At 38.6% G+C, this 27,968-nt stretch overlaps 2 protein-coding genes across 3 annotated transcripts in view; both read right to left on the reverse strand.

The window, feature by feature from the left end:
- Positions 1–1,644: 1,644 nt before the first annotated feature.
- The window catches only part of LOC307037835 (uncharacterized protein), a 28,453-nt gene continuing 2,129 nt past the window's right edge, over positions 1,645–27,968 (reverse strand). Inside the window, exons 2-8 of one of the 2 annotated variants that reach the window (XM_079678996.1) lie at positions 5,566–5,685; positions 5,356–5,449; positions 3,878–4,207; positions 3,575–3,706; positions 3,204–3,302; positions 2,731–2,768; positions 1,645–2,661 (exon numbers count right to left, since the gene is read on the reverse strand). In XM_079678996.1, the coding sequence (XP_079535122.1) occupies positions 2,536–2,661; positions 2,731–2,768; positions 3,204–3,302; positions 3,575–3,706; positions 3,878–4,207; positions 5,356–5,449; positions 5,566–5,616 (870 nt within the window). In that variant the 5' untranslated portion in view covers positions 5,617–5,685 and the 3' untranslated portion in view covers positions 1,645–2,535. Of the gene's footprint in view, positions 2,662–2,730; positions 2,769–3,191; positions 3,303–3,574; positions 3,707–3,877; positions 4,208–5,355; positions 5,450–5,565; positions 5,686–27,968 lie in introns of both variants that reach the window. The other variant, XM_079678995.1, reaches the window with a different exon arrangement.
- Positions 20,123–26,154, reverse strand: LOC307037837 (uncharacterized protein). The gene is made up of 6 exons (XM_079679000.1): positions 26,021–26,154; positions 24,612–24,941; positions 24,336–24,467; positions 23,846–23,956; positions 23,179–23,216; positions 20,123–20,994 (listed from the first exon to the last, which is right to left on the reverse strand). Exons 2-6 carry the CDS (start codon positions 24,841–24,843, stop codon positions 20,824–20,826), a joined length of 684 nt encoding a protein of 227 aa, XP_079535126.1. The 5' UTR covers positions 24,844–24,941; positions 26,021–26,154; the 3' UTR covers positions 20,123–20,823.

The following is a 27,968-nucleotide window of genomic DNA, read 5'->3' on the forward strand; positions in this document are numbered from 1 at the left end:
TATTTTGTTGCATGGTTGAAAATGTTTCGTATCTTGTATTTTGAGGTGATACTGTGACACATAAATAAAAAACAAAACGGTTTTAATTAGGTCAACTAAAATATGCATCACATCCTCCTACGGTCCCGCGCCAGCTCCTTTTCCTGCGGGTGAATAACCTGACCCCCTGCTCGATGAGCGAACTATGGTTAAATCAAAGAAAAGTACCGGAGGAACACAGGATTTAATTCTGTGTGGACAGAGTTATATGCTTTCACAGCAAACGATGCTGGTTTAACGGTATGTTTGATATGTAGAGAGAAGTTGTCAACGGTGCTGCAGCCTTTACGTATCGAGGAACAACAAGGGAGAGGAAGACAGCTGACGATCTTCAGTCATAATTCAATGGGGTATGTAATTTATTTCAGAAAACACTTTTTGTTATATTCCATGGAATGCTCTTAACGTCCCGATAGCAATGATTATATTAAATGCTTTGACAATAAATACATACAAAAATTAATCTCTGGAAGCCGTAGCGCTGTAAAAAGCACGACCAATCATTTTAGCCGGCCCGGCTAAAATAACTGGATGGCCTACCTGCCTTTCAGCCTTCCATCTGTGCACAAACTTATCTCGTGGCCTCATTGATGATGCGCGTTCGTGTGTGTTGGAGGAGGGACTCCGGAAGAAAGTCTGAAGGAAGAGGCATATTTTTTCCGGTTGTGTATTTTCAAATTCTAGCGCACTCGAGCTGGTTTCTCCATTCTTACCTACCTTTAACTCTTTTTAGGGTGCAGCTATAGGTTTTATTTATTTCAAAGTGGGCGTATTTTAATAATATTTGTTTTCCCTTCTAATGTGCAGAGGACTCCCCAAGTGCTGTGTTTAATTTATTTTAAAGTAGGCCTGTGTATTATTTTTAATTCTCCTTATCAGAATCAGAATCCCTTTATTAGTCCCACAGAGGGGAAATTTGCAGCGTTACAGCAGGAAAGAGCCACAGACAGCTTAGTGTTGCATATCTGAAATGCGTTAAAAAAGTAATAAGTTATAATATAATAAACAATAAACATTATGCTAAAAAAGTACTAAGTTTTAATATAATAAACAATAAACAATATGCTAAAAATAAAATAAAAAAGTTACATAATTTTCAAAAATACAGATCAAAAACAAATCAAATCTACAAATCAAATCCTGTAGCAGTCCTTATAGGAGTTCTTTGTTTCTTATTAGAGGTTAACAGTTTTATATAATGTAATAAATAGCCTAATAAATGCAAAAAAAACTGTAGTTTTTGTCTGATATAACAATCAATGCAACTTTATTAGCTATCAAGCTATGAAATATGTTTTGCGGCTCCAGACAAAAAAATGTTTTGGAAAAAGGAGCAAAATGGCTCTTTTGGTCAAAAAGGTTGCAGACCCCTGGTTTAATCAATCCAGCACCATCTTCCCTAATGTTAAACATACATCCAAACATATGTTAGGTTAAAGTCAATATCATCTTTTCTTGAGTATTTCCATTTACTGATAAATTATACAATCATTATGCATTACACTGCTAGAAGCATTTCACTGCCGCTCTGTTGTTTTTCCTCTGAAAACTAATTGTTTCTCTCTTATATTGTAAGATGTTGAAAAAAGTGAACAAAAGCATGCATTTGCAGGGACTTCCTGTGAAACTGAACATTTATTTTGGGATACAGATGTCTCTGTAAGGAAGACATATTTTTTCAAATTGTGTGAGAGGTAGTTTCGTGTGTTGTGAAGGTACAACATGCTCAGCTACAGTCCGGCTGAACCACTCTAAAGACTACAGATGTATTATATATATTATAAGATCTTAAAAAGTACAGAAAAGCCAATGTTGATCGGAGACACATTAGAAAAAGGTACAACAATTCAGGTCATCTAATAATAAAATAGAAGTGACTCATACTGGTAGCTGGTCACACTTCTAACCACAGGAACAAACAAAACAGACTCAATTTAAAATATGCAACATCTGATGAGCACACATCTGGGGGAGTATATCTGTAAATATAAAAAGGGAAATTACGTTATATAGAAAATGAGAGAAATACAAAGTGTACTCACTAAAAAACCAAGAATATCAAATCGTGGTAAACTGCAAGCCAAAAATACATTCTTTACAACATGTCCCAAAACTTTGGATAAGATCAAACTTTATTGATACCCAGGAGAATTGTTGTGTCTCAGCTGCAGATCAGAGTCGGAACACTACCAATATAGAATAAAGTGTAAATATTGACAACAAACAAAAACAACTTCAATCCTTTTCCTTTGGTTGGGCCATTTGTCTTATTTACACTTATCTGATATCCGTTTTAAAATGTATCAAAAGTTTTTATGGATAAAAAAAGCAAGAGATGTAAAAAACGTTCCCCCACTAGCATTCCTATTTGGGTCTTTGACGGGGGACAAAGCTTGTGGACATATTTTAAAGGATGCCGCCTAAAGCTGCTGTTTGATGAGCCCAGAGTTAAATAACCCTAACTGTATTTTATGAATTAGAAGCAGTGTCAATGTTTTAGTAATCATCGGTTTCATCTCCATGTGGTCGTGTATATCTGGCGTGAGTGTGAACAGAAGAGATTTCCACGGGAGGAGATCTGCTCCGGCCGGCCTCCACGATATCATCGTACACTCGGTCGGTCTACAGGAGAAGAGGTGTGAATATCAGCTGGTTTCACAAACACTTATGATCTGGTTCACCAAAACTTACCTCTGTGACGAAATCATATTGTGTTTCCACAGGAGGTTCTGAAAAACACAGCAGTACGTTTAGATAACGACACTACACTGGAAAAACATCTTGCTCAGTCAAATGGAGACAAACAGATTCATCCCTCATCAACTGTCATGATCCCAGTTTTGTTCTGTTTTCTTTTTTATTTAGAATTTGGGTTGTCTGTTTGTGCTTCCTGTCCTTGTGTGTGTTTTCCTCCCTGTTTTGATCGTGTGTCCTTCTCTGCCACCTTCTGAACTCATGCACTTTGTTGGTTTTCTGTTTAGTCTTTGTCAGATTCTTCTATGTCGTTGTTCTTCATGTTCAGGAACTTCTGTTGTTATTTGCGAGTATTTTAACTTTGAAACTTGTGTCTGTTTCAAAGGTTATTTTACATGTGGAGAAAGATCAGACAGTTAAAACCTTTCTGTGAGAAACGTTAAGTTCCTGTGTGTTACCTGGTTCCTCACTTTTGGCTTTACAAATCCTCTTCCTGCAGAATACCAGCACAGACAGTGATGACACGATGACCAGGACGACCAGAGTCAGACGCACATACAGGACCACACCTGTGGTTGTTGGAGCACAAACACAGGTCTGTTTTACACTGACAGTTATTGGTAAGCAGGGTATCTTTGGGGGGAATATACTACTGCAGGTCAATAGTATATGCCACATAGAAGTGGTTACATCTGATTAGCTGTCTATTTAAATGTTCAGGTTGTAAAGAGTGTATGCAGGCAAAAACATAGTTATGGAAGAATATCATTGCCATTCCTATGCTCTATTATGTCTCATTGGTTGTTAAAGCTTTATTTATTAAAAATGTGTGTGGGTGTACCTGTAGTAGTTGTTGATTCAGGTTGCTCTGTGGCTTTAGGGGAGGCTGGTGAAGATGTGGAGCTTTCACTTTGGTTTGATGTTTCTGGAGAGGCTGATGGGACGGATGATGGAGGAGTAGAAGAGGTCAGAGCTGTGAAGAAAAACAAGCAAGAAGTCCTGATGAGAGAAATTAGATCCTCCTGAGTGTCTGTGTGTGTCAGCTGAACTCTTTTAAATTGAGAGTTTAAAACATCAGCAGCTGTCAGTGAAAACTGTCTTCAGAGACAAGAACAAACATTTTCATTATCAAGCAGAAACTCACCATCAGTGACGATGAGCCTAAACCTCTGGTATGGATCTTTAGAGTCAGGTCTGCCCAGACCACACCTGTACCATCCTGAGTCAGACTGGGTCAGCTGTTCGATGCTCACATACACAAATCCTCCTGTTTGATATCCTTTAAGATATCTGATTCTATATCTGTCTTTTTTCAAATCTTTGTAAGTCGTCCCAACAAGAACGTCTCCTTCACATTCGTCTTTGCAGAAGTACATCTTGGTTCCAGAGCGAGTAAAGGAGCATTTAACTACAATATGTCCCCCAGTTCTAGCATCGATTGTTTTTTCTGCAGAAGGATCACCAACAAGTTTTACTGTTGAAAAACAAAAACAATCAATAGTTACTATTTGTAGTTTACAAATCGTAGTTTCAATATTTTAAACTTTGTATATTTTCAGACGTGATCCAGTCACTGAGGGATGAGGTGTGGCGATTTCATGAAACAGCTTTTTGACTGAAATTCTTTATTATTTTATTTCAGTTTGATTTGGTATCATTATACTTTGGATTTATATTAGATTTGAATGCTTTAATAAAATCGCAGGCTTTGTATTTTTAGTTATAAATAGTGTCTGATTGAGCCAAACTGATAATTACATCATTAAATATGTGAACTTTAGGAAGATGATCTGTTGACATTTTTTTGAAAGGATGTTCTTACCCCTTGAACTGATCATGTTATATTATGACATACCCTGAGTTTCCTTGAGTTCATTTGCTCATAACTTAGTAAAACATGACTTATCTAAACACTTCTGCATTAACTGTTCTTGAGGAAAGAGGAGCTCGTCTCTTTGTACAGAAGTGTTTTAAATGGTGAGGTTTAAGCAGAATGCATGTTTTAGGGAAGTAGTGAGCATTCAGTAAATGACATTAGGACTATACAGCATTAGTTGTGTTAGAGTTAGTTAACTGATGTTTTAATATATTTCTGCTGTTGTAAAACGAGGCCCTGAATTAATTTCACATTCTTTAAGACTTTTCTCTTTTTTGGGATTCTTTGTTCACCGTGGAGTCATGCTAGGAAAAGTTATCAAATTCAAGATGATCTGAAAATTGTAATTTGGGGGTTAGCTTTTAAAGGGCCCATGTCACGGCCATTTCTACTGATCATAATTCCATTGTTGAGGTCTGCAGCCACAAACCACCAGTTCAGTTGTTAATATTGTCTTTTGATCTCAATCTATTATTAATTGTCTTAGTTTTCAACAGAACACAGAGCGGCCGTATGATCTACTTCATTCAGATAAGAACAGAGACAACAGATCAATATGCTCGTGCCCTCAGTATTAAATTCTTCATCAATAATGTTCTAAACAATAATATTCAAATAAACTTGTGTATGTGTTTCGGTTTATGAGTTACTTTCAGAAGACATGTTGGATTTAGATGAGGTAAAGGTGAAAAGGTAAAACTATTATTAAGACAAGGAAGAAGATTCAGTTTTTAGTAGAAACTCACCATCAACAACGATGACCTCAATATACTTGTATGAAGTCCATGAAGAAGATGTACCCACACCACACCTGTAGCGTCCTGAGTCAGACTTGGTCAGCTGAGTGATGGTCACAAAAAAAACTCCATCTTTATCATCAATCCTGTATCTGCCTCTCTGAGCTGGGGCATCAGTTGTTTCAATGAGAATGTATTTTTGTTCACATGGTTCCTTACAGAAGACCTTCCTGGTTCTATTAGAAGGAAAGGAGCATTTAAATCTGACATCTTCTCCTTCAGTTACTGAATAGACAGAGACTCGGGCACTGACGAGACCGGTGTTTCCATCCTGCAGAGCTGAACAAAAGATGAACAAAAGATGAGCCATCATTTGTAGTGGTCAGTACTTCCTGTTAGATGCTGCAGTTTGATCACAACACTTCCTGTTTCACATGAACACAGATCCTCAGAGTTAAACCACAGCCTGTGACTGAAGATCACCATCAGCACTGCAGGTTAATGTGACCGTTTGGTCTGAGACCTTTATCCTTTAGACACAAAGACTACATGAAGTCTCCATCTGTAACTTTAAGAGTTACGTTAATGCAAATCCTTAAAGTACATAACTTAAGTGTTTTATGTCAACACCACCTTTTTTCATTTATGACATTTTTGGACAAAACACTTAGATAGATGTAAACTTTATTTATCCCAAATTGGGAAATCATTTAGTTTCAGCAGCAGTGTCAAGCCGTTAGAGAGTTATAAATGTTTAAATGATACAATAAGATACAAATATAATAAAAAGTCAAAATTAACATTAGCGGCATGTTTTCTTTAGCAAGAATACAAATCAAAAGATTAATAAATGAATCAAGAAAATATTTTGCAGATTAAAGGAATATGAAAACAATCATATTCATTGTTTCACAGAAAGTAATGACTAAATGTTACTCATTCAGTGAGCAGATAATAACTGAGTTTAATGATAATGTGTTAGTTTGAGGAAGTGAAACATACTTCATTGGTTGCAAAGCTACTAAAAAGCCTAATTTTGGAATATGTGAATAACTCGTACTGCTGGAGCCTTGCATTAACTTAGGAATAACAGAAAAATAAAAATTACTAACATGATAATAAAGTGAAGTACTCACAGAAGAGGAGGAAGAAGCAGATCAAAGTGTGACAGACTTCCATGCTGAGACTCTGATGGTTTACCACTGACTCTCTTTCTTTACTGGCTAACCAGGAACTTGTTACTTCTTTAAATGATGAAGGCCCTCCTCCAAACACAACACATCTCTACTCTCCTCCCCAACGCAGAAACACTATGGTCTAAAAATACTCCATTGAAAGTAATGAATTCAAAATGTTAGTAATTATCAGCAAAATGTAATTTCAGTTTCAGTAAAAGTTATCATTATGCACCAATCTCATCTCTCAATTTCACAGTGTTGTTTTATTATAGAATAGTATATTCTGTTGTTATGTCTAACAAATACATGTAGGAGCATTTTAATGTTGTAGTTTGTCAAGGTGGAGCCAATTTTATATAAGTAGTACAGTACTGCATCATATCATCATGTTTCATATGTCAAACGTTACAAGTAACCTAACTGAGTGTCAGATATCTATAGTTGAGTAAACAAATATAAAATCTATAAGCATTGCATTTAAATACTCAAGTAAAGAACCAGTTAGTTATGTACAAAAAAGGTTAACATGGAAGCTTAATTCAGGCAGATATTGACAAAATTAGTAAACTTTTAATTTCCATAATTTCACTACAACGCTCACTTACTCATGTATTCAGTGGCGGCTGGTGGAAAATATTTTTGGTGGGGCTATGGAAATGGTGACAAAACCATACTAGGGCATTTCAAATCAGGAGACTAAATACGAACATTGTGTGTGTGTGTTTGTGTGTGTGTGTGTGTGTGTGTGTGTGTGTGTGTGTGTGTGTGTGTGTGTGCGTGTGCGTGTGCGTGTGTGTGTGTGTGTGTCATACTTGCCAACCCTCCCGATTTTCGCGGGACACTCCCGCATTTCTCCCGATTTCTGACAAAATCAGATTTACTCATGACTGTTTCCACTCGGACTTTAATACAGCTACACCATTGTTTGGTTTCCATGGTAGCGCGTCTCTTTAGCAGCGCGCGCAACTCAAAGTCTGAGAGGGTGAGGAAGATGAAAACTGAACAAGAATCGACAACTCGACCCTCTGATCACTCCTTTCCTGTAAAATACAGGTCCAGCCCATATGCTCCATGGTGCCACAGGCATTGCCCTTACAACTACAATAAGCATGCAAATGTTAATCTACAGCTTCGGCGATCCACTAGCACCGGAGTCTACAGCTGCAGACGCAGCCATCCCCTACTGTAGCGTCACCTTGGATACGAGTCTGAACAACTCAGACACACAGGCCAGGGCGCTGAAAGGGCGCCCTTTGAGCATCAGATCTGACGACGCTGATTGGCTGAAATTATGTTTCGGCGGCATAGTTTACAGATAGCAACAGTCAGCTTGTTGGCTGCAGCTGCTCTGGCTGAGGGCTCATTTCGACCGCCCGGACGAGAGAGGGTAATGATACTTATTATATATCCATGAATGATACACGCTGCGGCCAGGCAGGAAACATGTGACTCAGTAACTTTAGACATCGTAAAACAATTTTAAACGAGATGTTATTGTAGATTATACATTTTACTGATACCAACTATATAATATTTACCTTGTTCTTAAAAATAAAAATATTTTTTGGAAATATATTTATTTATTTATTTTAAATTTTAAGTCAACGTAGAAGTAACAGTGTAGGAAAGTAGTGATATTCATACTACTTTCATAAAAAAGTGACAGGTGGTGTGACCGGTCACACCTACTACTACTTATGCTAATAAGTATGCTAATGACCCCTTTGTTGTGAGGTGTGATAACATGTAGGTGTGGTATCACATGTAGGTGTTATCAGAGGTCGCGTTAACCGAATATATTCCGTCTATGACGGAATTCTTTTGACAATGACGGAAAAATCTGAAAGCAGTCCGTCATTTTGACGGATTAGAGCAAACTCAGAACAGCGCCAAAGTTTCCCCGCAGCAGGGCTCCAGTGTTATGCCCTGATGTCGTTCCCAGACCCCCCCCCCCCCCCGTCAGTTGTGTACAGACCGACGGATAATAATGGATTTTGACGGACATTTTATGATCCTGTCCGTCAAAATTACGGGCAAAGAAAAGGTCTACCTAGCGCAACCTCTGGGTGTGATATCCTTTGATGTGAGGTGTGAGGTTTGATAATGTGTAGGTGTGATATCACACCTCTTAATTAAACCTTTGATGTGAGGAGGTCAAGAAACGGATGCAGTATCTTCGTCGGGTTCAGACCCCTCCGTCTGAGGCTCTTCATGAAAAATGGAGTCTGGGAAATGGAGATGTTTGGGGTTATGTGTTCAACTATATGGCGAATTAACTTCATTTTTACCATCTGAAGAATGGAGAAACGTATGGACCCCACAGTGTTAAAGCGACGTTGACCTCAACAGATTGGGCTGTGTTAACTCTGGTGGCTTCCAGAGATCTCCACGCAACCGGTGTGCAAGAAACCTGCAACAAAAAGCAAATAATCTCTGTGGTCGAGATAAAAGAAGAATTTTCACCGCAACCCCTCAATGTGGAGGAAGAGGAAGAAAATATTCACCCGCCGCCAGAAGTTGAAGTGAAAAGAATCCTGACAAGCACGTCTGGGAAACTGAAAGTGGATCCTCTGGTAGATGGTATTACCGCTCAAGCCGGTTGGTGACACTGGAGAAGGAACCCTCTGGTGATTTTGTTCTGGAGTATTTCAACTCTACATGCTGGGTTTTTCTAACATCCTTGCGTGTGCCTCTTGCTGCTTGGTTGGAGATGTAAAAGCTACAAAGCTTGAAGAACTTTTTTAAAAGAGTCAAACAGCGAGGGACTTTATAATGGTGAAAAAAACTACATTTTGCAGTTGACTCCTCCTCCCACTCAACATAAGAAGTCCCACCCCATACAGCAAATCATTTAAAACGAAGGACCCCACCAAGACGACCGTTGAAAACTAGCCATGGATCTGAGAAAGACCAAGTCTCTCCCCGCGAGTTGCAGCCTGGAACAAACTCCTGGAGGACCATCATCTCCAACAATCTGGAAACCTGAATTTGGCTCTGATATTGTTCCTGATACTTGGCGGTATTTCTATACATATACTTCAGCTTCTTCAGAACCCTCGGTAGCAGGCGTTGCACCGTCATGCTCTCCTTATGCTCCAGAGAGTGATGTTACAGATGGTGCAAGGACAGCCTCATTCCTGAATACGGTAAAAGCCGTAGTGGTTCATCTGTGGAATAAGGTCCTGCATCGGTATAGAGAAGAAATCTGTTATGGATGTCAAGTCCAGCATCCCAGTCAGATACAGCACGAGTGTTTGTTTGAGACGCCAGAATATTTTCTAGATCTAAACTATGACGAAGTGGTAAAGAGACTGTGGACCGACCGTTTTATTCCAGCCATTCGGGATTCTCTACATTGTGTGTTAAAATGGTTTTGAATAAACACATCAGTATTTTAAAAAGTCAAATTGTATCAAGTGCATCAGACCAACTGAGATTACTCCATTTGAACCATATTGTAAATAAGTAAAGAATGATCTTAGTATATAGCAGGGCTGTTTAATAGTTTTGAATGGTGGCCGGTTGATTAAACTGATCCAAAATAAGGGGTCAGGAATAATATGGCTTGAAATATGAGCAATCATGTTAATAGCTACAGATAGAGTATAAACACATCAGTATTTTCTTATCAAGCTCCACTTTTGTGGAATCAGCTTCCAGTTTGTGTTCGGGCGGCAGACACCCTATCCGTTTTTAAGACTGCGCTTAAGACCTTCCTTTTTGATAAAGCTTATAGTTAGGGCTGATTAGATTCAGCCCCTAGTTTTGCTGATATAGGCTTAGTTTGTCGGGGGACATCTTACTTCTTCCTTCTCTCTGTCTATACCTGTGTACTCTCATGCTCCGAATAACCCAGCTTCCCCAAATTTCTTTCTTTTTGGTGTCTATATACGCCGGGATCCGGAGTCATGGATGATCCTGCGGTCCTGTGTCATGGATCGCGAGTCCTGGATCTTGAGTCGTGGCTGTGGTCCTGGATCACAAGTCCTGGATGGATATCCTCGTGGATTCATCTTCCTATTATACACACATGCTTTTCCAAACATTTGGACTACCTATGTTGTAAATGTATTATCTTTTCAATTTACACACGGCATCTATTGCACGTCTGTCCGTCCTGGGAGAGGGATCCCTCCTCTGTTGCTCTCCCTGAGGTTTCTCCATGTTCCCCTTTAAACTGTGGGGTTTCTCTGGAAGTTTTTCCTTGTACGATGTGAGGGTTTAAGGACAGAGGGTGTCGTATTGTCATACTGATATTCTGTACAAACTGTGAAGACCACTGAGACAAATGTAACATTTGTGATATTGGGCTATATAAATAAACATTGATTGATTGATTGATTGATATTTAAAAATTGTATCAAATGCATCAGACAACTCAAATTACTCCATTTTAACCATATTTAGAATTTCCTTATTTTAACTGAAGTAATTCAACCTAAGTGAAGCCAACCTAAGAGGTGGGCACTACAGTCAGGAACTAACTTACTTTTTAACATTCTACTCAAAGGGCCAGTTAATATTGTCTCAGACAATATGCTACATTAAAATATCATTTAAAAAGTCATAGTATTTTATGTTGAAATGATCAAGGAAAAAGCCATTCCATGTTACGTTAACAAAAACAAAAGATCTGTTTTAGATGTTGAAATGTAATATTTTTTAAAAACGTCATGATATAGTATTTTCATACTTTAGACTTGGACTTTTTTCAAGATACTTTTGACATACTATACTAGTACTTTTAAAATAAATGTTCGGACATTCTACACTGTGACTCTTTTTGAATTAAATATATGAATTACTATACTATGACTAGGATTTGTTCAACATACTGGTGTATACAATAACCGCTTTCATATTTTGACTTCCTTCATGATATTTTCATAATATTCTATTCTTTTACCTCTTTTTCTCTATATTTCCAACACACTATACTATGACCGTTTGGACATTCTGTTATTTACTATTTACCTTTTTTATTTTCGATATATTATTTTGCTATGTCTTTTATTAAGATATTTTCGACATACTGTTAAACACATTTTATAGTTATATGTTTTTTGTTGTTTTTTCATAGTATTTTCGAACATAACATACTATGACTTTTTTCTTTTTCTTCTTAAAGAATATTGTTGGGTCAGACTTTAAAGGATAATGACAGTGTTAAAGGGGGGGGGGGGGTAGAGGGGATGACACGTGTAAAGGTAGCAGGCTGGATTTTAAACTGCGTCCTTTATAGCAGCAAATGTTTCAACATACTTAACCTTACATTTCTTACGAGTTCTTTTAAATACTATATTATCTTTTATTTTTATTTTCAACATACTATACTGAGACTTTATTCAGAATTATATTTCAAATAGTATTCTCATATTTTTATTTAGCTATTTTCAACAACTACATTTCTTGTTGATGCTTTTTCGGCGTACGAGATTTTATTCTTTCCACATCTTATTGTATCCCACATTTTTCATATTTTCAACATACTTTTATTTAGTCTTTTTTTCATATATAAATATATATTTTTTTTGGACATAATATATAATCACTAATTTCATTTTTATTTTTTTTATGCTATACCATGACTTTTTTTTCTGTATCCTATTTTTCTATACAATAATTCATTTCGACATGGTATATTATAATGAAAAAAAACACATTATGTACATACTAAACATATATCACTTTCTTTCATTATTTTTCAACATACATGAAGATGGCACACCTTAACCAAGCCAACCAACAATAGCTTGTGGCAAAGCCAGGGTGACAGCTAGTGATGTGACGAGCCGAGGCTTCGGAACACGGTTTGAGTTATCCAGGAAGTTTCTGGTGAAGCGCGTATCGAGGCTTGTATCATTTTAGGCCAATGACTGTTTCAGATAGTGGTTCAGAGGGTGCAGATGTGTTAAACCACTGACACTTCACAGTTGTGTTACACTCATATGGCCCCTCCTGTTACCGGACCCCGTCAAATCAGAAAGCCTCTACATCATTTTATTTTTGCATACTGTATTATAACTTTACATTTTAATTTGTAAGTTTAATTGATTTCCTACATGGTACACTATGATCTGTTTCACATACTATACTTTGACCTTTTTTTTTGATTTTCTTTTTTTTGTAGGATTGCAGTATATCAGAAAAATATGCGATAACATCTTAAATGTTACAATGACAATATAATTTGCGATAAATACAAAATAATTAAAATAAGTAAGTAGCCTGTGTAGAATCTAAAAAAAAGATATATATCTTATAATTTCTTTATCATTTAGGCAAAACATCTTAATACCCCCCTTCATAACATTTCTGATACTCTAAACAAAACAAAAGAACACCCATAATACCTGGATTAATGAAAAATGTGGATAGGCATGATCGGCTCAAAATGTGCTGCATATCAGATCTCAAGTAGATGTGGATAGCTTCAATGGGGATGAGCACATTTGTTCAGAACCTTTATTGAAAACCAGGAAAAGTAAGCAGGTTTATAAACCAAACTAAGGGATGTTTGTACTGTGTGCCTTTGGTGTGTGGATCAGATACACTAGACACAACACTTCCCTTAGTTTGGTTTATAAACCTGCTTACTTTTCCTGGTTTTCAATAAAAGTTCTGAACAAAATTGCACATCCCGATTGAAGCCATCCACATCTACTTGAAGTAAAGTGGAAGCTAAGTTGTCTAAATGGAAATGGTTGCTACCTCAGCTGTCATACAGGGGAAGAGCTCTGATTGTGAATAATCTCGTTGCCTCTTCTCTTTGGCACAAGCTCATAGTGTTGGCACCACCACCAGGGCTGGTGAAAGAACTACAGCGGTGCCTTGTAAATTGTTTCTGGTCTGGACAACACTGGCTGAAGGCTTCGGCCCTGTATCTCCCTGTGGCACAGGGAGGGCAAGGTCACACGGACCCCGGACCAGAGACCGGGAATGTGGTTGTTCGAGGAGCCACTCCGAAAGAATGACCTCTTCCCAACTGCAACCTTTTCATCTGTAGCTTTGGGAACAAAGTTTGTTGAGGCTGGCATCACCAAGCTGGTTCATCTAAAAAAAAACATCAGTTGAAACTTTTTGTAACAACATCAACATCAGGTCATCCAGAGTGCTACAGAGGATCGTTGAAGACATCATTCAGTCCCTGTCGGCGCCAGAGAGGGCATTTATTGAGGATCCTGCTAGATTGGACAGTTGGAAAGAGGAAAATGACTACGAGTTTCCCTCACTCCCCGTTAGTCCTGCTGTCGGAGAGTGGCAAGAGGAGCGTGGAAAACTTCTCTCGCTAAAAACTCCAATTCTGGGCAGTTTCAGTTCCTGTGGGAAAAAGCAGCTGTACCAGTGCTGTGGCAAGACTCTTAACATCCGTCTCCTAGCTGAGGTCAAGGAGTCAAGGTGGAACGAGTTTTTCCCTTCAGACTTTACCCCTAAAGGCAGGTGGAGGGTCCTGTATAAGCGTCCTGTTGAAAAACGGATGGCTGACCTCCAGTGGAGGATTATACATGGAGCTTTAGCTACAAACAGACACCGAGCTCACCTTGATCCAAGTGCTGGGGAGGAGTGCCCTTTTTGCCAGCAGAGTGAAACAGTTGAACACCCTATTTGGGCTACTTAAAGGATGGGTGGAAGGGTTAGGGGAAGTGTTTTTACTTCCACTTTTTGTATATGGGCCTAAAAAAGTGGCAAAAAAAGGACTAACTCTCGCTCTGATTAATGTTATTTTTGCAACTGCTAAGCTAGCAATTTGGAGGACCAGGAAGAACCAGATGCTAGGGCAGGGCTGGACAGATGTTGTTTAAAGTGTGAAGGGTTTGGTGGCTGCTCGGCTAAAAGTAGAACATGCCTTTTACAGTGTGACAAACAACCTGCCTGCTTTCAGGACTCTTTGGGGGATCAATCACGTTCCATGTACGGCAAGGGAAGATGGTACGCTGGAGCTGATTTTTTCAAATGTGGTTTTTATGTGTAAGCATTGATATGACTATTTAAAAAATAATAATAATAATAAGTGTCATGAATGTGATGAATTTGTAAGTTTTTATTTAAAATGACTTAAAGGTTGGGTAGGACATTCTGGAGAAACCAGCTGGAGTGCGCTAGAATTTGAAAATACACAGCCAAAAAAAATTCTGCCACTTCCTTACAGAGCCCCTCCCCCAACGAAGAAAGAACCAGAATGGACAAGTGAAAAATGTATTCGGACAAGTAAATTTCCAAACTCACTTGTCCATGGACAAGTACTCTCTAAAAACGTTTTCTTACACTGCTACCACTGGCTCAGATAATGAAAAACAACAAAATAAGTTACCATAGCTATGCAGATGACACCCACAAACCATTTCACCAGGAGACTATGCTCCAATTCAAACACTGAGTAAGTGCATTGAACAAATCAATGACTGGATGTGTCAGAACTTTCTCCAATTAAACAAAGATAAAACTGAGGTAATGGTTTTTGGAGCCAAGGCAGAATGTATAAAAGTTAGCGCTGAGCTTCAATCTGCAATGTTCAAAACAACAGATAAAGCCAGAAATCTAGGTGTAGTCATGGACTCTGACCTGAGTTTCAACAGGCACATTAAAACAGTTACTAAATCAGCCTACTATCACCTAAGGAACATATCTAGGATTAAAAGACTGATGTCACAGCAGGATTTGGAAAAACTTGTCCATGCTTTTATCTTCAGTAGACTGGATTACTGTAATGGTGTCTTCACAGGTCTCACTAAAAAATATATTAGAAAAGCTGCAGCTGATTCAGAACGCTGCTGCTCGAGTCCTCACTGACACTAAGAAAGTGGATCACATCTCTCCTGTTCTGAAGTCTTTACTCTGGTTCCTCACTGACACTAAGAGAGTGGATCACATCACTCCTGTTCTGAAGTCTTTACTCTTGTTCCTCACTAACACTAAGAGAGTGGATCACATCACTCCTGCTCTGAAGTCTTTACACTGGTTCCTCACTAACACTAAGAGAGTGGATCACATCACTCCTGTTCTGAAGTCTTTACTCTTGTTCCTCACTAACACTAAGAAAGTGGATCACATCACTCCTGTTCTGAAGTCTTTACACTGGTTCCTCACTAACACTAAGAGAGTGGATCACATCACTCCTGTTCTGAAGTCTTTACACTGGTTCCTCACTGACACTAAGAGAGTGGATCACATCACTCCTGTTCTGAAGTCTTTACTCTTGTTCCTCACTAACACTAAGAGAGTGGATCACATCACTCCTGCTCTGAAGTCTTTACACTGGTTCCTCACTGACACTAAGAAAGTGGATCACATCCCTCCTGTTCTGAAGTCTTTACTCTGGCTTCCTGTGTGTCAAAGAATAGATTTCAAAATACTGCTGCTGGTTTATAAAGCACTGAATGGTTTAGGCCCAAAATACATTTCTGACCTCCTGCTAAATTATGAACCATCCAGATCTCTCAGGTCTTCAGGGACTGGTCAGCTTTCTGTCCCCAGAGTCAGAACTAAACATGGAGAAGCAGCGTTCAGTTATTATGCTCCAAATATCTGGAACAAACTCCCAGAAACCTGCAGGTCCGCTGCAACTCTGACTACTTTTAAATCCAGGCTGAAGACTTTTCTTTTTGTCTCTGCTTTTAAATGAACTATTCATATCTTAAACTGCACTGTAACTTTTATCCATGTATTTTTATTTGAATGTTTATTTTATTATCTTTCTTTTTAATGACTGATTTTAAATGCCATTTTCTGAATGACTTTCATTTTTGTAAAGCGCTTTGAATTGCCTTGTGTTGAAAGGTGCGATATAAATAAACTTGCCTTGCCTTAAAGGTGGGGTATGTAATTCACTTCAGAAACACTTTTAGTTATGTTCCATGGAATGCTCTTAACGTCCCGATAGCAATGAATATATTAACTGCTTTGACAATAAATACATAAAAAAATATCATCTCTGGAAGCCATGGTGCTGTAAAAAGCACGACCAATCATCTGAGCCGGCCCGGCTAAAATAACTGGATTTCCTACCTGCCTGTCAGCCTTCCATCTGTGCACAAACTGATCTCGTGCCCTCATTGGTCATGTGCACGTTTGTGTGTGTTGGAGGAGGGGCTCTGTGAGGAAGTCTGAAGGAAGGGTTTCGGTTGTGTATTTTCAAATTCTAGTGCACTCAAGCTGGTTTCTCCATTCTTACCTACCCTACCTTTAATATGACATTAAAATAATAAAACATCAGCCACTGCAAAGTTGTATTTCTGACTTTAGACACAAACTTATAGAAATACCCATAAACAGTCAATGTGTGTACACTGTTAAGTATACGAATATATTAAGTAGAACAGAGAGTTGAACTATTCATACGTTCAGTCGCACTAGAAGCTGTTACATTTGAGTTTTCTGTCGTAAAATAAACATTAGTATTTACATTAGTTGATCACATTTTTTAAGTCAATGCAGTTCAATTCGCTGAATTAATTTTAAACCCCCCTTTCTCCATGACAACCAAACAAACCATAAGATGGTTACACGTTGAAATCTCCAGAAAAAGCAAGTGAATGAACCCTGGGTTGCGTTCGGATAGTTTAAAAATCAGCTCCTAAGTTCTAACCCTATCTCCTATTTCTTGACCTCTGAGTGAAACATCACGGGGTTAAGGGATAGTGGAAAGGAGAATTCAAAAGGACTTAGGAGAAGAGACTGCGGTACTTTAGAGAATCCGACTGCACTTTCACTATCCCACGTGTTTATGATGCGCCAGCGGGCGTTGTTTTGTGCGTCTGCTGCTGCTGTGGGGAAACTATGGAAACTACAGTTTTCTATACAGCGGACTACAACAGGATGTTTAATAAGAACGACGGACTCGTCTAGAGACTCTGCACCGTGCTCTGATGCTGTTGCTTTATGCTTTATGAACAACAGAGAAACATATTCTTCATGACCAAAGTTGGAATTGAAATAAAAAATGAAAGCGAAACTTATGCTCGTCACCCTCTCCCTCCGGTACACATTAATACAAATGATCCCAATACGTATGATTGTATGAACTATGAAAAGATCTTAAAATCAATACAAATGTATTTATTATAAACGTTAGTCCTTAACATCTATCACTGTGTATATCACCATTCAAACATCTTTTAAAAGTTGAACAAACCCCACACAGCTCAGTGAAATGTTGACTTTATTTGATCATTTCAGTAAAAACTAACGTTCATATTTCTCTTTTTGATTATAATACTGATGAACGTTCAAAACAAAGCACTTTGGCATCTTACCACATACGTTTTAAAATGCTTAATAAGCACTGTAACTTTCATGATAATTTCTCCGTCATAATCGTTTGTGTCCGTGAACGGCCGACTGTTGTGTGACGTCAAATGCTGCGGCTGCAAGGCATTGTGGGGCAGCATTTTCTCCTCTCCTTTCGGTGAGGGAGGTCCAGTGGTTCCTAAGCGTAAGGAGGTTATAAAGGAAGTTTGAAACCTCCTTTCCTATCATTCTAGAGAATTCGAACGGTACTTATCATGGCTGCCACTGAGGGACTTCCGGGTCATTTCACTCGGTAAGGAAGGTTCCTAAGCTAAATGGACTATTCGACTGCAGCCCTGGAGTTCTAAATCTAAGAGGGCATATTGACTGATTAATCAACCCTGAAGTCAACAAAAGCATGCATTTGCAGAGACTTCCTGAGAAAGATTTATTTTGGGAGCCTCTAGCAGGTTTCTCAGAGAACGCTTTTTGCTTATTGTGTTAGAGAGGTAGTTTCCTGTGTGAAGTGTCAGCAGCACCAATGTGAATACTACAAAGTGAGACTATAAAAACTAACCTGGCTATTAGAAATGTATTTGAAAGCGTATGTGTTTGCAGGTTGTTGCTGAATTTGTATCCTCATGGTTGATTGCAATTATATTGTAAAAACCTTTGGATGAAGGTTAAATGTAAAACAAAGTTGTGGATTAAAAATACATTCGTTATATGCTCATATGTTTTTTATATTAAATACAAATGATGTGACTTTGTCCGGCAGTGGCTCAGTCAGTAGGGGCTTGGACTGTGAGCCGTAGGGTTGCCGGTTCAAGTCCCTGAACAAGTAGTCCATATGGAGTATGGACTACTTGGAGAGGTCCCAGTTCACCCCCTGCCCTGCCGTGGTGCCCTTGAGCAAGGCACCCCTCTTCCCCCCCCACTCCCAATGCGCTGTACGATAGCTGCCACTGCTCCTAGTACTAGACTCCTGGTGCTAGGGTGGGTTAAAAGCAGAGGCCACATTTCACTGTGCTCTGCATGTGTGACCATTAAAGAGGGTTTCATCCCTCCAATTCTATCTATCTATCATGGCTGGTCACACCTTTACCCACTCAAACAAACAAACACCTGATGGTCACACAGCTGGGGGAGTTAACATTAAATACAGAAAGGAAGATGACGTTATAGAGAAATGACAGAACTACAAAGTGTACTCACTGAGAAAGAAGATCAAACTGTGGCAGACGTCCATGTTCCAGTCTCTGATGGTTGAAGGCTGCCTCTCTTTTTCTTCTTCACCGGCAAACCAACACGTTTTCACTAAACGATGGAGTCCCTGCTTAAAATACAATAAACAGCTTGAATCTCCTCTAACACCTGCATGTGTATCACGTATGGTTTCACTTTAAAACTTTGTAACTTAATTCAGGAAAATAATATCTTTAGCTTTTAAAGGTCCCATGACATGGCCACTTCTACTGATCATAACTCCATTGTTGAGGTCTACTAGAATAGATTTACATTGTTCAATGTTCCAAACTCACATTGGTTTCTCACAAAGCATCTCTGTAAAGTATGTGTATTCACTCTCTGTCCTACACGGCTTGTTGGAGCTCCTGCCCCCCCCTCTCCCTGTGAGCCCAGTGTGCTCTGATTGGTCGGGACGTTGAGGCTCGTTGCTGCTGTGAGATGCTGTGAGGAGCGGACAGGCTTCCGGGTCTGCGATACAGCGAGAACAAGCGAAACTCATCCTGAGCACACACAAACACTCACAGCCGAAGTAAAAACAATAAGTGTGGCTTGATATAGAGTAAGACAAAGGTTTCTAACGCTGTGAGAATGGGTCTGCAGAGAGCATTTCTCCACGATCCAAACTTAGCAGTCCGAAAAACGTTTACCCATTTAAACAGTCGTGGTAGATACCTTGTTTGTTTTAAACATCATAAATACACAAACAACAGTGAATACTTACAGGTTGTGTACCCGAATCTCCCGCTGGTCCAAACAAAGTAGGAACAGCATCGTTCTTCAGAGCCCTACGCTGTACATATCCGGCATGAATCGCTGAAAGGTTTGTGAAGCTTTGTTTCGTGAAATGCTGGCAGAGGGTGTGGCCTCTGGGTATTCACACATCACAGTGCCCAGGAAGGAAACATTGGAAAATGAGAAATCTCCAACGAGGCGTTTTGGGGCAGCATGGACTGTGTTAGAGTTTAACTCGCTACAGGGTGTACTTTGAGGGTGTGTGACTGCAGACCGTTTACATGCAGAAAACCTTCATCACAGACAAGGGGACGGGTAATAACTGGAAAAGCATGACATGGGCCCTTTAACATTTAAATGATTAAATTATTGTGAAACACATTTCAGAAATGATTTAACATAACTTTTATTTGTATATGTAGAAAGTGTGTTGTGCAGCAGATGCAGTACAGAGCAGAAAGAGTGCTAATATAAAAAACAATATATAAAATAAAACTCTATTAAAAAAATCCAAATATATATAAACAATACAAACAGGGTACAAGTCAAACACATTACGCAACAGTATGAGGAGTGGCATCTTTTATCCCATATTGATCACATCCATAGTTTCATATCTATTTATTCTGATATAATAAAATATTTATGAAGTCTTAAACCAAAATAGTCAATTTAATAGTCAAAGCTAATTCGAAGCAACATATCTTATGCTAATCTGCTAACTTGACTAGAACAGTCTATCTTACAGAGATAACTTTAATACCATATCAAGTGTAATAAAATGAACTTTATAAATAAATTGAAGCCATAAAAGAGCTTTTTACATTAAACTACAGATCATTTAGCTGAGGCTTTTATCTAAAGGGACTTACAATAAGTGCAACCAGCTTTGACCTGAAGCAAACTGTTGAAGCGGCACGTTTGTGAACTAGAGCAGAGAGGGACTGATCATCACATGAGCAGGTCATTCAGAGCAGGTTTGAAATAAGTAAATGGTTAAATAATCGTACATATTCCCACAAACATCTCTCTGTTTCAGATTATTTACGCGGCTGCTTGATTCACACCAGCTTCTTCTGCCAGACTGTGAAAGTTATTGGGGGTTGTTAACAGTAGAGTACAGAGGGGGCTCGTCAGAGCTAGCTTCCACCCGAGGAACAGAGTAGATAACACACTCAGCGTCACCGTGGAAACCGCCGTGGGACGAGCCGACGCTGACAAATTTGATCTCAGAGTAGGCGTGTTGACTCGGGTCGTCTTCAGCCTGGAGAAAAAAAACATTGCTTAATTAAATGTGTCTTTAACAACAGAACAAAACAAGCAACTGGACTTGGTTGTGAGTTACGGAAAAAACGTTCAGAAGTTCTGTTTGTTTAGGTATTTTATTCATATTTACACCTAATATAAAATTACTGCAGACATTTTCCGAAATGAATCAAAGCCAAATCTGGCATTTCAGCAGTGGTTAATTTGTGCCGGATCCTGCCGGAACAGGATCCGGCACCTCTTCATTTTGGCCACCCTGTGTTCCGGCACCTATTTGGGCAGATCCGGTACCTCTCACAAAAAATAAAAATGGTTAAAATGAAATAAAATATGCAGATATTAATTTACAGAAAAAATCCCAAGAATTTCATGTCGTTTATTAAGATTAAGATTTGAAAGAGTCGGAGATCTGTGTTGACGCACTGAAAAGCTGGACCAACGGACAAACGTCTTTCACTTTTGAAATTCGCCACATGAGGAGCACGTCGCAGAGAGGAAGAAACGGTGATTCAATGCAAGCATGTCAAAAAGACAGTTACATTTACTGTCTTTCTTCAAAAAGAAGTTAAAGGTAATAGACACTTCAAAACGAGTCAGAAAAGCCTCCACAAGCAGCGACGAGAGCAGCTGCAGCGGTCATGTTGATGGTCAAAACCAGGAGGAGGTTAGCGCCGCAACAGCTAGCCAGCTAGCTAACCGACAGCTAGCCAAGCCCGGGCAGCGGGTCAGGTTCACCGCCAGCCGGAACAGGAGCCAGCTACCGTCAGCCAGGTGGACCACCAACAGCAAAGGGTGGGTACCCTGGCATCAACTAGCCCGGTACAACAGCCGGAGCAAGAGGCGAGCGGAACCGCCACATCAGCTGGCTTACAGCAGGAAGATTCAGTAGGAGAGGAGAGCGCATTGAGCGTAGAAGAGTGTGGGACGTCCAGCGACAGGTCAGTTTTTTCTAACTGTGGCCAAGAACTTGGAGGACCGTATGTTATCTCAAGGAGGCCGGATGCCAGATAAAACTGGATATAACAAGTTCATTGAGGAGTTGAAGGTGCTTTATGCACAATACTGGCCCGAGGACGCAGGTGCGCTGTATGGAGAGACTGAGGTCGAGTCACTGTGTCAGCGCTTCAACATTGCCAACCCGCGCGCAGTCATACGGGCCTACAGAACGTACAGAGACTCAGATGGTAAAGACACCCCCGATGAGCTGATGGAGTTACTTGTTGCTGTCAACAGCATTCCCATTGCAAGTGCTGAATGTGAGCGCGGATTTTCTCAAATGAACTTGATTTGCACTCCCAACCGTAGCTCTTTGCTCACATCTACCATGTCATCTTTACTCTTCCTAAATCTTGTTGGAACCCCCCTGGCTAAATTCAATCCAGTCCCGTACGTGAGGTCCTGGGTGGCCAAAGGACACAGAACTGCCACAGACACACGCAGTAAAAGCAGAAAAAAAGAGATAGAGGACAATCCGGACATTCTCGTGATGTGGGGTGGTTTAAACAACTAAATATGGTGAGCAAACATACTGTCTATTAATAGGCCGCCGTGCCAATCTTTGAATAGGCCTAATAAATATTTTTTTTACACGTTAAACCTGTTGAGAAATTAATTGCTGGCTGTATACTGAAGTCCCACCTGTGGTGATGTGGGCATTTGCCTATGTTGTGCGTACTAGCCTAAACAATTATAAATGATCGTCATAACATTTATACCATAGATACTATTTGAAATTGAGGCTTGTAAGTCCCACAGCGTTGCAAGTGGACATTTTCATGTTGTTTTCAGCACCTTTTCTGTATACGTTCCGGGACCTGTACGCGTCTCGTCATCCCTGAGCTGTCATATGTACTTTGCGTTCCGGCACCTTATGATTTACAAATTAAGCACTGCATTTCAGTAAATATGATCAGGAATCAGCAACAGGTACAAAAATGTAGCCCTACTGAGCTAATGTTTTGTGATCCCAAAGTTAAAGTTGTATAAAAAATGTTGGTGTATTTTGTAAACTAGCTGCAGTGACATCATTGTAGTAATCATTGGTTTTGGCTCAATGTGGTTGAGTTTATTGAGTGTCAATTGAAGAGATTTCCACAGGAGATTTCACATAGATCCTAATAGTACACTTTGTTGGTCTTCAGAAGAATGAATTAATATGACGCTCAGATTTCCTCAAACTCACCTCTGGTGCAGAAGCACATTGTGTTTCCTCATGAGGTTCTGAAAAACACAAGAGTACTTTGAGAACAAAAGTATTTAGGCCAACCGTTAAAATCTGAGTAAAACAAGATAAATAGATGTGTGTTGAGTTTGTAAACAACAGAATATACAGTATATTCAATCATTAACCACCCTGCCAAGTATCAATTACTAAATGTAATAAGTATACAAAATAACAAGCTATGGCTGTACATGTTTCTGAAATGATTATTAACAACAAAACAAAGCCACTGATGAAAATTGAATAAGTATATAAAATAAGGTTTCAATGAGCTATGGCTGTACATGTTTTTAAAATGCATATTCACTTTAAAAAAGCCTCTGATCCGACTTCACTGAGTCTCCAAAACAGAAGAAGCTGTCCTCTCAGCTCTCTTTATTTTTATGTGTGTGTGAAAAGGTTACTTCTATAAATGGCAAAGGCTTGTAGGCTTGTATACATATATACAAGCATGTGTGTGTGTGTGTGTGTGTGTGTGTGTGTGTGTGTGTGTGTGTGTGTGTGTGTGTGTGTGTGTGTGTGTGTGTGTGTGTGTGTGTGTGTGTGTGTGTGTGTGTGTGTGTGTGTGTGTGTGTGTGTGTGTGTGTGTGTGTGTGTGTGTGTGTGTGTGTGTGTGTGTGTGTGTTACCTGGTTCCTCACCTTTGGCTTTACAAATCCTCTTCCTGCAGAATACCAGCACAGACAGTGATGACACGATGAGCAGGACGACCAGAGTCAGAGACACATACAGGACCAGAGCTGTTTGAGCACAATAACAAGTTGCAGTTAATGGTAAACTATGACATCTAACATTTAGAGTTTCCATAATCCATTTCGTTTTTTTGAGGGGGACAGGTTATCTTTAGCGGAAGACAAAAGGTCAACAGTATTTTCCATATCGGTCAAAATAGAGTAAACATTATGAATGCTGGGACCTTAAAGGTTCAGCATTTTAAAATCTAAGTTGTAATGTGTTTTGAAAGATGCTAATTGAAATGTGCAGGTTGTGATTGTATAAAAAGCATAGAACCATATGATGGAAGAATGTGATTGACTTTCCAATGCTTTATTATGTTTCATTCTGTAAGTTGTTGCAGCAATTGTATACATTATTCAGCAACACAGTGTGTGGTTGAACCTTCACTTGGTGATGTTTCACGTTGCTCTGTGGCTTTAGGGGAGGCTGGTGAAGATGTGGAGCTTTCACTTTGGTTTGATGTTTCTGTAGAGGCTGATGGGACGGATGATGGAGGAGTAGAAGTGGTCAGAGCTGTGAACAAAAACAAGCAAGAAGTCCAGATGAGAGAAATGAGATCCTCCTAGACACAGGGTGTGTTTCAGCTGAACTCTTTTAAATTGAGTTTAAAACATCATGAGACATGAAAAACATTTTCATTATCAAGCAGAAACTCACCATCAGTGACGTTGAGCCTAAACCTCTGGTATAGATGATTAGAGTCAAGTCTGCTCAGACCACACCTGTACCATCCTGAGTCAGACTGGGTCAGCTGTTCGATGCTCACAAACACAAATCCTCCTGTTTGATATCCTTCAAGATATCTGATGCTGTATCTGCCTTCTTTCAAATCTTTGTTAGTCGGTCCAACAAGAATGTATTTTTCACATTCTTCCTTGCAGAAGTACATCCTGCTCCCATATTGAGTAAAGGAGCATTGAACTACAATATTTTCCCCAGTTCTAGCATTGATTGTTTTTTCTGCAGAAAGATCACCAACAAGTTTTGCTGTTGAAAAACAAAAAAAATCGATAGTTACTATTTGTAGTTTACAAATTGTAGTTTCAATATTTTAAACTTTGTATATTTCCAGACGTGATCCAGTCACTGAGGGATGAGGTGTGACGATTTAATGAAACAGCTTTTTGACTGAAATTCTTTATTATTTTATTTCAGTTTGTTTTGGTATCATTATACTTTGGATTTATATTAGATTTGAATGCTTTAATAAAATTGCAGGCTTTGTATTTTTAGTTATAAATAGTGTCTGATTGAGCCAAACTGATCATTACATTATTAAATATGTGAACTTTAGGAAGATGATCTGTTGACATTTTTTTGAAAGGATTTCTTTACCCCTTGACAGTATCGTTTTTATATTATGACATACCCTGAGTTTCCTTGAGTTCATTTGCTCATAACTTAGTAAAACATTAATTATCTAAACACTTCTGCATTAGCTGTTCTTGAGAAAAGAGGAGCTCGTCTCTTTGTACAGAAGTGTTTTAAACGGTGAGGTTTAAGCAGAATGCATGTTTTAGGGAAGTAGTGAGCAAACAGTAAATTACATTTGGATTATACAGCATTAGTTGTGTTAGAGTTAGTTAACGAATGTTTTCATATATTTCTGCTGTTGTAAAACGAGGCCCTGAACTAATTTCACATTCTTTAAGACTTTTCTCCATTTTGGGATTCTTTGTTCACCGTGGAGTCATGCTAGGAAAAGTTATCAAATTCAAGATGATCTGAAAATGGTAATTTGGGGGTAAAGTATTCCTTTAAAGCCCGACTGCAGCCACACACCACCAGTTCAGTTGTAATTGTCTTAGTTTTCAACAGAACAGAGAGCGGCCGTATGATCTACTTCATTCAGATAAGAATAGAGACAACAGATCTATATGCTCGTGCCCCGGTATTACATTCTTCATCAATAATGTTCTAAACAATAATATTCAAATACACTTGTGCACGTGTTTTGGTTCATGAGTTACTTTCAGAACACATGTTGGATTTAGATGAGGTAAAGGTGAAAAGGTAAAACTATTATTAAGACAAGGAAGAAGATTCAGTTTTTAGTAGAAACTCACCATCAACAACGATGATCTCAATTTCCTTGTAGGAAGTCCATGAAGAAGATGTAACCACACCACACCTGTAGCGTCCTGAGTCAGACTTGGTCAGCTGAGAGATGGTCACAAAAAAACCTCCATCTTTATCATCAATGCTGTATCTGCCTCTCTGAGCTGAGACATCAGTTGTTTCAATGAGAATGTCTTCTTGTCTACATGGTTCCTTACAGAAGACCTTCCTGGTTAAATACCAAGTAGAGGAGCATTTAAATCTGACATCTTCTCCTTCAGTTACTGAATAGACAGTGAGTTGGGCACTGACGAGACCGGTGCTTCCATCCTGCAGAGCTGAACAAAGGATGAACAAAAGATGAACCATCGTTAGTAGTGGTCAGTACTTCCTGTAAGATGCTGCAGTTTGATCACAACACTTGTTTAGACACAAAGACTACATGAAGTCTCCATCTGTAACTTGAAGTGTTACATTAACGCAAATCCTTAAAGTACATCACCTAAAATGTATTTAATGTCAATACCACCTTTTTTAATTTAAGACATTTTTGGACAAAACACTTAGATAGATATAAACTTTATTTATCCCAAATTGGGAAATCATTTTGTTCCACCAGCAGTGTCAAGCTGTACGCGATTAATACATGTTTGAAAGATACAATCAGATACAAATATAATAAAAAGTCAAAATTAACATTAGCGGCATGTTTTCTTTAGCAAGAATACAAATCAAAAGATTAATAAATGAATCAAGAAAATATTTTGCAGATTAAATGATTATGAAAACAATCATATTCATTATTTCACAGTGACTAAATGTTACTCATTCAGTGAGCAGATAATAACTGAGTTTAATGATAATGTGTTTGTTTGAGGAAGTGAAGCATATGTCATTGGTTGCATAGCTACTAAAAAGCCTAATTTTGGAATATTTGAATAACTTGTACTGCTGGAGCCTTGCATTAACTTAAGAATAATAACAGACAAATTAAAAATAAATAAATTACTAACAGGAAAATAAAGTGAAGTACTCACAGAAGAGGAGGAAGAAGCAGATCAAAGTGTGACAGACTTCCATGCTGAGACTCTGATGGTTTACCACTGACTGTCTTTCTTTACTGGCTAACCAGGAACTTGTTACTTCTTTAAATGATGAAGGCCCTCCTCCAAACACAACACAGCTCTACTCTCCTCCCCAACGCAGAAACACTTGGTCTAAAAATACTCCATTGAAAGTAATGAATTGTAAATATCAGCAAAATGTACTTTTAGTATTAGTGAAAGTAATAATTATGCATAATAGCTCCTTTCATCGTGTTGTTTTAATATAGAATACATGATTCTGTTTTTATGTCAACAAATACATGTCGGAGCATTTTAATGTTGTAGTGTGTCAAGGTGGAGCCAATTTTATATAAGCAGTACATTCTGCATCATATCATCATGTTTCATATGTCAAACGTTACAAGTAGCCTAACTGAGTGTCAGATATCTATAGTTGAGTAAACAAATATAAAATCTATAAGCATTGCATTTAAATACTCAAGTAAAGAACCAGTTACTTATGTACAAATAAGGTTAACATGGAAGCTTAATTCAGGCAGACATTGGCAAAATCAGTAAACCTTTAATTTCCATCATTTCACTACAACACTCACTTACTCATGTATATGTTGTTGAGTCAACAGTAGAAAAACAAATATTACTGGAAATGATATCCGTAGTTTCATCACATTGTTCCCCCCAAAGAAGGAAGAAGTACTCAGGTCTTGTACTTAAGTAAAAGTAGAAGTAACAGTGTAGGAATACTCTGTTACAAGTAAAAGTCCTGCATTCAAAAGGTTACTAAAGTAAAAGTAACATGATTAGCATCAATGCTTAAAGTGCCACAAATATAATTATTAAATGTAAATTCACCCATTCCATAATAATATATGTTTTGATTATAATGATT

Source organism: Notothenia rossii (genome assembly GCF_949606895.1).
Source record: "Notothenia rossii genome assembly, chromosome: 4".
NCBI classification, from domain to species: Eukaryota; Metazoa; Chordata; class Actinopteri; order Perciformes; family Nototheniidae; genus Notothenia; species Notothenia rossii.